At 38.0% G+C, this 12,500-nt stretch overlaps 1 protein-coding gene across 2 annotated transcripts in view; it reads left to right on the top strand.

Annotated features, from left to right (window-relative positions):
• CWC27 (CWC27 spliceosome associated cyclophilin) overlaps positions 1 to 4,881 on the top strand; it is a 114,010-nt gene extending 109,129 nt beyond the window's left edge. For both annotated transcript variants that reach the window (XM_034440978.3, XM_087885726.1), the window contains exon 14: positions 3,266 to 4,881. In XM_034440978.3, coding sequence (XP_034296869.1) covers positions 3,266 to 3,428 — 163 coding nt within the window. In that variant the 3' untranslated portion in view covers positions 3,429 to 4,881. The remainder of the gene's footprint in view (positions 1 to 3,265) is intronic.
• Positions 4,882 to 12,500: the final 7,619 nt, after the last annotated feature.

The following is a 12,500-nucleotide window of genomic DNA, read 5'->3' on the forward strand; positions in this document are numbered from 1 at the left end:
CCTGTTTTAGGCTTCTCCAACCATGCGGCTTGTAGATATGCTGTGCTCAAATTCCCCTAATGATTATGTTGGCTAAGGAACTAGAGAAGATGAACTCAAAAGCCTCTGGTGGCTACCTAGAGTTGTGACAGAGTATTTTAGAAGGTAATTAAAAACAGATATAGAGAGCAATTCCATCTTCTGATTTTTCTCTCAGATTGCAACCAAGATGATGGAGGTGCCTGAATCCTTACTCAGTTGGTAATTTTTTTCTTCATGCGAGCAGTTTTGCTTATCATGGTCTTATATCACTTCATTTTAAAAACCTTATTTGCCTGAGCCCATCTCTAGTGGAAAGATTTTTATATGTGCATATGTTTTACCTACGAATAAAACCAGAGTTTATATATTAATCTATTCCAGGTTTTCATGCATCTTGGAGCCAAAAAAAGATAGGGAATACTCCCAGCAAGCTTATAACCTTTATATCTTTGAAACTTGATTACGTAGAGTTAATGCAAACATGGTAAAGATGGTTACAAAAATACTTGTATTAAGAAGCAACGTTATATTTAATTTCTAGACTGCTCAATTAATCTGGATTTATACAATTGAATTATTCAAATTGATTGCAAGGAGTGTAGGAAATTTCTTTTCCAGCTACAGAAGTCATGGCAATTTTTTCATTCAAGCATTCATGATTCATGAAATGATAGAACAAAGCAATGTGATTAATAGAGAACTTGAAAGACATTCCTAACTGGCAACAGCTTCATTATTTCTAAGGCCTTTCTGGGAGACTTGGTGTCTTGTTCTTTTCATATATTTTTTGGAATAGTTTTTAATATGCAAGCCAATACTGAGTAAATTCCAAATCATAACCAATAGTATTATTTATATCAGCAAGGTAGATAGAAATCTCTAGAAACCTAGCCTGTCTATCTGTCTATAGCCTATATCTATGTATCTATAACCTTAGTTAAATTTGGATTCTTTTTGTTGCATTATATATTTACTATCTATATTATATCAAAAAGGATGTCTTTAAAGAGCAATTAATTAAGACCTTCTGAATATGTAAGTAAAAGCAAAATCATACATTGTTGAGGAGAATGGTACAAACTCAAGTACTACTACATTATATTAGGCCCTAATTAACATAAATCTCTTTTCTTTGGTGTGTTAAAACAATCATATCCTTTACAAGCCTTGTGGAAAGAAGTGCTCAGTTACACTTGCTGGTCAGGGAGTTTCAGCTGAGCTTGCTAATTAAGTGATTATCTTGCCTTCATTAATTTTTTTATAAATAACTCAAGAAGGCGAACATACCTAATGTTCCTTCCTTGTTCTGTTTTCCACATAACAACAACTCTGTGAGGTGGGATGGACTGAGAGAGAGTGATTGGCCCAAATCAAATCAAATCAAATCAAAGTCACCCAGCTGGATTTCATGCCTAAGATACGACTAGACTTTATGGTCTCTCGGTTTCTAGCTTGATGCCTTAACCCAGGGGTGTCAAACTCAAGGCCCATGGCCCAAATCCGGCCCACAGGGTTTTAGATCTGAAAACAGAGAAGGACCAGCCCACAGTGCCTCTGCCAGTGAAAGTGGAGCTTGGAAGGCTGCGACGGCCTCCTGCAACCCTCTGCCAGTGAAAACGGAGCTCTGTTTTCATTGGCAGAGGGTTGCAGGAGGCCGTCGCAGCCTCCCAAGCTCCGCTTTTGCTGGCGGAGCGCTCAGGCCTCCACAGGCGCCCATGACATGAGTGACGTCGAACTGGCCGTGCCCCCCTTGGCCACGCCCACCCAGCCCCCAAGGTCAAGTACAACCCTGATGTGGCCCTCAATGAAATTGAGTTTGACACCCCTGCCTTAACCACTAAACCAAACTGGCATATGGTTATGGAGGCAGCTGCAATAACTTTTGAAACAACTACGGAGCAAGGATGCAGCTACAGGAATACTTCAAAAGGAAACGCTTCAGTCACACTAACGTGCTTTGCGAATAACCTCTGTGGAGTGTTTTATGCAGCCCTATAACCTCTGTGAAATCGTCATATCAAATGCTGCCTAATATAAGCAGCTATGACATATAGCTTCCATCATTTGGTTTAGGCTAAAGATGATCTACTGTGAGGAGCCAACTTTTAAAAGAAAAATTCTTAAATGGGATGGCAGAGACAGGGCATAATTCTATGCAAATTTTTCTGTTACCAAAATTATACAATCCTCTCTGGTAATTGAGATTTAAAGCCTGAAGGACCACCAAAATATAAACTGATGTGGGGGCCAAGCATAATTATCAAAAGCCATAAAAATATTATGGCCACAGTCTAAATGCACATAAGTGGTACAGATTATATACACTTGAGAATTGATTATAACTCCTTTCTTATATGCGTTTGCTCGGGCAGACTTGGCCCTAAGAATAAAAACACGTGGTCTGTGGGGGAACTTGGTTGAGATCAGGGAGAGAAAGCAATGAGAGGGGATTCGGCCATTGAGTATGCAGTCACAAATAGGGCTAAATGTCAAAGCAAAACAAAACAAAACATCAATAATACTTGACGGATATTCTGTGGTCAACAAAAATAGATATGGTGGTTTTTCATAGCAATTCCAATTAATTGTTGGAGGTTTTAAAATGGAATCTCCATTCATTTGATCTGGACTTTAACATATTTGGCTAGCTTACATGTTTATGTATAGACCTTGCAATGCTTCAATGCCACCTCAAGAAAGCACTTTGTAACCTCCAGGGTCACACAGGCAGCTTCTTGTCTGCAGCACTTTAGCAGGCTGAGCCTTTCCATAGTAAATCATCCAGCTACCTTCTGTAGCTGATATGCAATTCCAGGAAAAGCCATGGCTGCTTCAAGAGATTTTGGACAGGTACTACATTCATGAGCCTGTGCATCTGGAATATGCTACACAACCCCAGGATAAAGGTGTAACAAACTGGATTTATTTCTTTGTTGGTGTTTTATTCTATTTATTGACAAAAAAAGAGAGAGGAAGGTGGCAGCGGATAGAGGTGGGGTTTCCAAAGGAAGAAGGAATGAAATTCCTGAGTTGTTTTTGGTAGAAATTGTTCCAGGAGACGCAAGAATTCAAATGTCTAATAAGGCAACTATGTTCCTAATTTTTACTTGTTAGCATTTTTTTTTTTTTGTAAGATTGTTTATGATGTTCTGTGTGGAAGTAAATGTTTTGTTCAGGCTTTATTTGCTTACAGTATCTAAAGTTTTTTCCAGTTACTATGTCTTTTTTAAAAAAAACCTTATAGGATGTCACATGTGCTCCACTTTGAGGACCAAACCAGAAAAGTAAAAGATGCAAGTGTGCAAGATGAAGACACATTTGAAATTTATGATCCTCGGAACCCTGTTAATAAGAGGAGGCGGGAGGAAAGCAAAAAGATTCTGAGAGAGAAAAAGGCGAGGAGATGAAATGTGTGGTAAAACTCACCAGATCCAGCTTGGAAAAGTACATCGCAGTACTTCTGTCTCTGCAGAAGTTGATGTCCCAAAATATATCACTTACAAGGTGTGAAAAGGAATCTGGGGTCTAATTTGGAAGCAGTGCTATCGCCTCTGTTTTGTGAATTCTGATGTAAAATAAGCAAGTCTTCTCAGTAAAGTCCTTGGAGTCTATTTTTAGTCATTATTGTTAATAAATAGTTCATTTTCCATATTCTGTTCCTTTTTTATGTATTTGCATTGTTAAATAGAGGATTTTATATTTACAATCTTCTCGGAACACTGAAAACTTTTTCCAGAATGTAGAACAAAAGGATTTGGCATTACTGAAAAATAATGTTATCACTCCTGGTAACAAACTCAGACATTTATTGCTTGTAGAATTGGAGAGAAGCAGCGGAGAGTATCAGCATGCTCAGGAAAACCCCAAGATTGGAAAATAATAGCAAAACCTAAAACCTTCAGGAAGTAATAGATGACAAAACAAAAGTAAAAAAAACAACCCAGGATGATAAAAGATTGTGCATGTTCTTTTGTCAGAACTTTGAAACAAGCATAAGAGAGGGAGGGAGGGCGAGAGAGAGAAGGAGAGAGAGAGGGAAGGGAGAGAGAGAGAGATTATGGCCAGTACTAATAGAATATTTGTAGATCAGGATTGAACCTTGAGGTCCTTGCTGCTCTCTTGGTTTTATAGATGTTTCATGATGTTCATTGTGCACTGATGATGTTACCTAGTTGGATAATAAAGATCTGCCAGAAAATAATCAAATTCAGAAAGCACCAAGGACCCTACAGAATTACTAGTTCTAATTATATAACTTGCAAGGCTCTAGCAACTCATTCTGTAACTGCAATTCCATTTACCACTCTTATTTCTGATGCCAACATAATCTGTAGTACAATGTGTGAAAAGGATCACAATCTGATTTACAACTCGTATATTACCATTTGATCTTAATCACTTTGGAAGCCAGCTTCCTCAACAATAAAAAAAAAATTCTATTCTAATATGCATGTGTGCAAAAGTATTCTTGAAAAGAATCTCCTCATGTCTTCATTATTTAAACTGCAATCTATGATATTGTTAGCAATTCCACCTTAACTTCAGAACTATTTCTATGCCTTGAAATGAACACACTTTGCATTAGAACAAAATTAAAGTGTAACACATTTAATAATCTGGAAGCAAAGGACCAAGAATGGAGACATACAAAGATTCAGCAATATTCTGCATTGCTATATCATATATATTCCCTTCATTTGGTGGACATTGCAATCATTAAAATAATCAATTTATTATCTCTCCTTATAAGTCTTGCATTTATTTATGTGTTTTACACAGAAATGGGGGGAAACAATTTGTACATTTTAAACCATGCAAAAAGTATCTCTTTAATGAAATAAAATGCATATTTTGAATACATTTAAATGTTTCATGCATATGTTGACATATATGATCTGAAAACAATTCCTAATTTATAAGAGTGACACCACATCTAAACATAATGATGTTCAAGTGTCTGTGTGATCCTACATATGGCTAAAATGCAAATCAAACACACCTCAAGCATTCACAGAATGAAAGGTTTTTCATCTTTTAGCTCGTCTTTCTAACTCTGTCATGGCACTTAAATTACAATTGGAAAACTGGGTTTCTAGCTAGCTACTTAATTACAGTAGTAATTATAGGGTGTTGGATGGGAGATTCTGCCCTGGGTCTAACCTCTGTATCTCCAACACTCAGAAGAAGGTACCCTTCAGATACCTTTGATTAGAATTACTTCACCTTTTATGGATTAACAGGAGGTTAAAGACCTAATGATTTCCATTACAGATTTAATATAGAGTCCTTTATTAAATTCAGTTTTAAAGATGTTAAGAAACTCAGTTTGCCTAATAATTATAATACTAGGTTCCTGAATTATTTATTGAATTATTAAGATTCTAAGCACATCAGAGCACTTAACAGTGAAAAATATGGGTGCTCTTGAGTAGTTTCTGATCATTTTAAATGGAGACTTCCTGTTTGTTGTTCTCAATACAACTTAAAACAAATGAAGTCCAGGAGTAACTGGGACAACTTTAATGGATGAAGCAACCAAGGTCATTTTAAAAGCCCAATTGCAACACTTCTGATGTTGTTTTTAGAATGAGTTCAATAAGGTATAGTAGTAACCTTATCAGGCTATGATAACTAAGTTTCTCGATAGGGTCTGACGTGTCACAAACATAAAACTGTCGTATCATGTTAATATGGCCCAAGTGGCATGGGTTAGTTTAGTGCTGAATATTGTTAAAATATGCTATATAATCTCGCTAAGATAACACACCAAAAGAATGGAGGTGTGAAGAGAGTCCTTGTAAGAGGTTGTCATTGTCCCCAGCTTACATGTGAGGGTACAGAGCAGTTAACGGGTGGTATGTTCTTAAATTGTCATTTACAATAAGACAAATTTCTCATGCTTCTAATTTGCTATTAAGTTGCTGTTACAACAGACTTTCTTAAAAACAGCTTTCCTTCTACCATGCCGCATTAATGTATAGTTAAATTATTCTTGTAAATGAAAATAGAGCACCCCTTTTTATATAAAAATCTAATGTCAGATTATTCTGTTCTACAGACGGATGCTTCTTAATATCCTGGTTCTAAATGTATTTACTTAGAGATTAACTTCATTGCTACTCTTCCAAATTATAGATAGAAGATAAGGCTACCATGACTTCCTTTGCTAACAATTAGGGAGACGAGGCCATTTTTAAAGTCACTCGATAGTGAGCTGGGTGACATATAATTTTAGTAAACAAATATTTTCGTACAAAATTTAAGGCCATACCACACAGATCTAGCTCTTTCTGGATATTACTAGTAGCTTGATAGGGTTAAAGTCTAAAAGATTTATCCACACGATTTCATAACTACTGTAACTGATATCATTATTGGGTGAGAATGAACACTCCTGATGCATTAGCTGGATCAATTCTGGATTTTGTTGCTTGTTTTTTTAAATCAGAAACCAAAGATCCACCAACAGAGCAAAGTGCAAAAAATACATGTTTAGGATTACAGGATTAAGTTTCTTGCAACCATATTTCAAGTACACAAATGTGCAGAATCTGAACTGAAATAATCTCATTCAAGAATTTCCCCCTTCTTATTTTCAATTATTAATTTAATTTTGGAAAGAAATGTCCACTTTTGGTTGCCACTGAAAATTTTCAGAGATCTAATATATTCTAAATGTCAACATCCTTCGAGTGAGGAAAGGTAAGTCCATGACCGCTTACTTTACAGGCAGATATACCCATAAAATATGTAATTCTTAGCTGATATGCATAGCCTGTCCTAAAATCTATATCAGATCTCTTTACAAGGAAACCACATTCACCAGAAGGACATCCAGGATATATACTTTCTAAGCTTCAGGTTTTTTTAAAATCATTTCTCCATTTCTAAGAATCAAACTTTTAATGCCAGTACATATATTGCTATTTCAAATCAGAACCAGGTTCATCTGAAAGATTCTAAAAAATAATTTTCTACTATTAACATGATTCAAATCGATCTCTCTTTTCTCTCTCTCTCTCTTTCTCTCCCTCTCTCTTTCCTCCCCCCCAAACATCAAGTTTGTGATGTGAGGATATCATTTAAGTGTCTAAACTGAGGATAATATCTGTTGAGAATTCTGTAATTATATCCCTAACATTATTTTCAACTAGAATATTATGTTTATTTCACTAGCTTGCTTTCTACTCACAGGTACAATCCAATAGAAACTCCTCCTGCACTCCATAACATGTATCATTCTGCAAAGATCTTGGTGACTTTAGTGGAACCTGCACAAGAGAACTTCCTGCCAGAAGCACCTTTTTTTCCCGTCCTAATTCAATTGAAATTTACCAGATTGGGCTTCTTAACCAGCCATTCAGATGAACTCAACCTGTCTCATTAAGTATCATCAATTACGTATTCAGGTGGATTGTGTGTTTTTGAGGTTTTATTTTGCAAAGCGTGCGACAGCTACTTGTCTTATTTCTTACCAAAATTTCTACCAGAATTTCTACCAAAATTCTCAACTCAATTATGCTCTGATACTGAATATTCCGTTCTAAGTTCCCCCTCCTGTCATATGACCCCAAACAGATTGTATGCAGCCTATCTTTTGCTTCCCAGCACATAAAAGTAAGGTAAAGGTAAAGATTCCCCTCACACATATGTGCTAATCATTCCCGACTCTAGGGGGCGGGGCTCATCTCCGTTTCTAAGCCAAACAGCCAGCTCTGTCTGATGACGATTCTGTGGTCATGTGGCTGGCATGACTAAACGCTGAAGGTGCATGAAACGCTGTTAACTTCCCACCAAAGTGGTCCCTATTTTTCTACGTGCATTTTTACATGCTTTTGAACTGCTAGATTGGCAGAAGCTGGGGCAAGTAACGGGAGCTCACTCCGTTATGCGGCGCTAGGGATTCAAACCGCCAAACTGCCTACCTTTCTGATCGACAAGCTCAGCATCTCAGCCACTGAGCCACCACGTCCCCTTTCCCAGCACACACACACACACAAATCAATGAAACAAAACGGGATAGCAGAAGTACACAGATACAGCATTTAGACTAGATTTTGATGAGTTGATGATACTCTTGTCAAATGACTTGCTGTTTTATAAAGAACATAGAAATTAGAAGAACCATTTTACTTTAATGCTGCCTGCCTCCACCTCCCTCACTTATCTTTTGTTAGATAGTCTTTGTAATCCTGTTTATCATCTGTAGGTAAAGGAGAGATCCATTCTTCTCCTTGTTTCTGAATGGTAAATAAACTCTTGACACTGCAAATGCTTTAAGTCTGCAATCCTCCCTTTCAGTAGAGACAGTCAACTGCACTACATGGTTGTAACCAGGGGTGAAATCCAGCAGGTTCTGACAGGTTCTGGAGAAACGGTAGTGTAAATTTTGAGTAGTTCGGAGAACCAGTAGTGTAAATTTTGAGTAGTTTGCAGAACTGGCAAATACCATCTCTGGCTGGCCCCAGAGTGGGGTGGGAATGGAGATTTTGCAATATCCTTCCCCCAGGAGTGGGGAGGGAATGGGGATTTTGCTGTAACCTTCCCCTGGAGTGGGGTGGGAATGGAGATTTTGCAGTATCCTTCCCCTACCATGCCCACCAAGCCACGCCCACCAAGTAATGCCCACAGAACCGGTAGTAAAAAAATTTGGATTTCACCACTGGTTGTAACAAATGAGCTACAGCTGCAGGATTTGGGTTTGGCTAGTTTAAAGAGAAGAAGAATTAGGGGGTGACATGATAGCAGTATTCCAGTATTTGAGGAGCTGCCACAAAGAAGAGGGGGGTCAAATTCTACAAACCACCAAAAGGCAGGACAAGAAACAATGGTTGGAAACTAATCAGAGAAGCAACCTGGAATTGAGGATAAACTTCCTAACTAGGGTTGGGTTCTATAAAACTTTTACTACCGGTTCTGTGGGCGTGGCTTATTTTGTGGGCGTGGTTTGATGGTCATGTTACAATTCTTTAGGATTAGCAGAGGTACTGGTCTATCAGGCTTTTAACTGCTTGCAGAGCTATACTGGTCTACCCATTTGTTCTTGGAGCTGTACCAGTCTATCCATTTGTTTTTGGAGGCACTGGTCTACTCATTTGTTTTTGGAGGCACCGGTCTACTCATTTGTTTTTGGAGGCACCGGTCTACCACCACACTGCCTTTTAACACTGATCAGCTGTAGGGCGGCCCTTTGAAGCCCCACGGCAAGAGTTTAAACCATTTTTTTCCTTCTAGCCAATCAGCTGGGACTCAGGAGGCAGCAAATAGATTGGGGGCGGGGCCAAATAAAAGGTAAGAATAATGTGGGGGGGCGGGAGGGCCCAGCTCCTGAACAAAGAGAACCGGTTCGGTGATGTCATATCGTCACCGCTACTGGCTCAGCCGAACCGGGAGGAACCCACCACTGTTCCTAACAGTGAGGACAATTAACTAGTGGACCAGCTTGCCATCAGAAATCATGGGTGCTCTATCACTGGAGATTTTAAAGAAGAGACTAGACAGTCACTTATCTGAAATAGTATATGTTCTCCTGCTTGAACAGGGGGCTGGACTAGAAGACCTCCAATGTCCCTTCCAGCTATTCTATTCTATCATCCCTTTTCAGTGCCTTGGTTTTTCTAACATCTTCCCCAAGGACACGTTCTGGAGAACATGACATTTTGTGCTGAAGGAAGAGTGCCATGTTAGTTTATGGTATCTAAAAATGTGGAGGCGCCTGATAGCTCCTTTTCAGACTATCCCATTTTATGAAAAGGCATAAGCTTTCCTGATTCACAAAAACATGTGCCTTTTTTCTAATCATTAGCCTGAAAGGCTGCTACCAGTCTCTTTGCAATGAACAGATGTGAAGCTTTTGTTTCATTTGGGTTGTCCTTCTGACTCAATATTTTTTCTGATGGCAGTCATAACAAGGACTGGGGGTTGTTGTTTTTTAATGTTCCACAAGACATACTCTTGCTGAGGCGACCCCTGTGTTGCATACGAGACTGAAAACAGTAACACCCCCAAACCCCATCTGTTTCGGGGAAGCATAACTCTAAAATCTGGCAGCCTGACCAATTTCCTACTAAGTGTGGAATGAGCTCTTGCAGAAAAGCAGTCTAGCAGAAGTGCATTTCAAGAGATTCTTTTCTTGCAGCTGACAAATAATGTTTATTGGGACTCAGGGTGTAATGAACATTTACTGCATCACTTTTAGCATCACACTAGAAGCCTAAAATGTGGTCTGTAATTACAGCCAGCTTAGTTGGATCTGAGATGAAAAAAAATATAGAACAGTTTGTAGGCTCAGTTCTCAACTCTGTTAGAGAAAGAAGTTTTTCCAGACAGCTTGGCAATTCTTAGCTCTCACGGAATGGACAGGAAGAAGTGCTGTGTGAGAGTGTGTGTTGTGTTGTTGGTTTTTTTCAAATGTTCATAAGGTATCTTAGTACCATTTCTTACTATCTGAAATAGAAAAAGAAAAAGAAAATATGTTCCAGTTTGGCAAAGGAGTCACATGCTCAAAGACTAAGTGATAAAAATGACTGCCCATTGTTTTTTTATTTATTCGGTGCCCCTGAATTTTTGGCAATAGGCTGAAATATTTGAAACTATTTGAACTTTGAAACTAGTCTGAAAATCCTGCAGTAAAAGTTCTTGTCTCTCATTGGGGTGGGAGAAGGAAATAAAAAGTATAAGCTCCAGACAATTTGGCACCATAAGAATAAAGAATAATGCAAAAGTCCTGCTTTACTTTACTAGAGACCTTTATGATAAGCAATTTGAGGAACAAACCATTAACAAAAAATATTTAGAATTGTTTTCTATTCTGCTGTAACTTTGCAGATAGTTTCTTCAGAGGTCAATATGTTAGCAATTACTCAGTAGTTCTATCCTCACTGTCACATTGGACTATTCTGTGTCTCTGAATTATTCAATGATTCTTATCTAGATGTACATTCAATATTATTTACAGATGTGTAGTCAAGATGCACATACACATTCCCTTAACTGTTACCCTACTTCTGTCCACTCCTCTTACAGCACAGGCTGAATTACTACAGCTATGCTTTCTCAGGTTGCTAATAGTTTAGATTAACAAAGATCTGATTTACACATTGCACAATGCACAATGCAGTGTGATGATTAACCATAGTTTATTGAATTAATCCTATTCACTTGGGTTGACATTGAGTGATTCATTTTCAACTCCTAGTAACTACGTAAATAAATAGATTATAGAGTGATCTACAGTATAGATAGACCCGTCAATTGATAAGTAGATATATAGATGGTAGGAAAGTAGGAAGGTAGGTAGGTAGGTAGGTAGGTAGGTAGGTAGGTAGGTATAGATAGATAGATAGATAGATAGATAGATAGATAGATAGATAGATAGATAGACAGAGATGAGAGAAAGACCTAAGACCTAAAATCAGACCATTTTATGACTTAGCATAGCATAGTCCTACTGTTTTAATGACTCAAAAAATTATTAATAAAATAGAATTGCAATGCTCATATAACACGCAATGCCCAAGTAAACAACTCAAACATATCATGGCTTAATATAATTGCCTGGTTTGATTTATCTAGTTGGGCTCATCTAACACTAGCACTTAAACTTATATACCACTTCACAGTGCTTTACAGCCCTCTCTAAGCGGTTTACAGAGTCAGCACACTGCCTGCAACAATCTGGGTCCTCATTTCACCAACCTCGGAAGGATGGAAGGCTGAATCAACCTTGAGCCACTCAGAATCAAACTCCTGGAGTGAGCAGTAAGTTAGCCCTGCAGTACTGCATTCTAACCACTGCGCCACCACGGCTCTATACCACCACTAGTTAAAAAAACAAGATTGGGTAGTTTTTGCTTTAGCATGTTGTCAGATGATAGATATTGTTTCAGAATATTGTCTGAAGCAGGCCATCATGTGATACCATGTTTCCCCGAAAATAAGACCCGGTCTTATATTAATTTTTGCTCCAAAATACGCATTAGGGTTTATTTTCTGGTTAGGTCTTATTTTGGGGGAAATACAGTACTAAATGCACCCATCTGGTTGACAATCTTAACTGGGGCTTATTTTGGGGGTATTACGAGCATCCTGAAAAATCACGCTAGGACTTATTTTCCAGCTGGGTCTTATTTTCAGGGAAACAGGGTAAAATATTTCAGATTGAGTACAATCTTCCCTTCTCCTCCTCTCTTCCACCTCAGAAATTATTTATGAGAGATTTTTTTCCACACATAAATACAGCCTCATATAATTTTAAAAGGATAATAAATACATTTGCAGACATTCAATAACAATTTGCTATGATACCTAAGTGGACTTTATGTTTAGGGATATTGTATGCCATTCAATAACATACAATATATATGGGGAGGTGATCAGGCCATCCTTGTTTTGTTGGGAAGAAAATGCTGCTTTTAGTGGTTCCTTTTTGGTCAATGTGAACGATGAGGGATGAATTTATATTTGTATTTACCATAGAT

Source organism: Pantherophis guttatus, chromosome 2, assembly GCF_059756535.1.
Source record: "Pantherophis guttatus breed Tessera chromosome 2, ASM5975653v1, whole genome shotgun sequence".
Taxonomy (NCBI): domain Eukaryota; kingdom Metazoa; phylum Chordata; class Lepidosauria; order Squamata; family Colubridae; genus Pantherophis; species Pantherophis guttatus.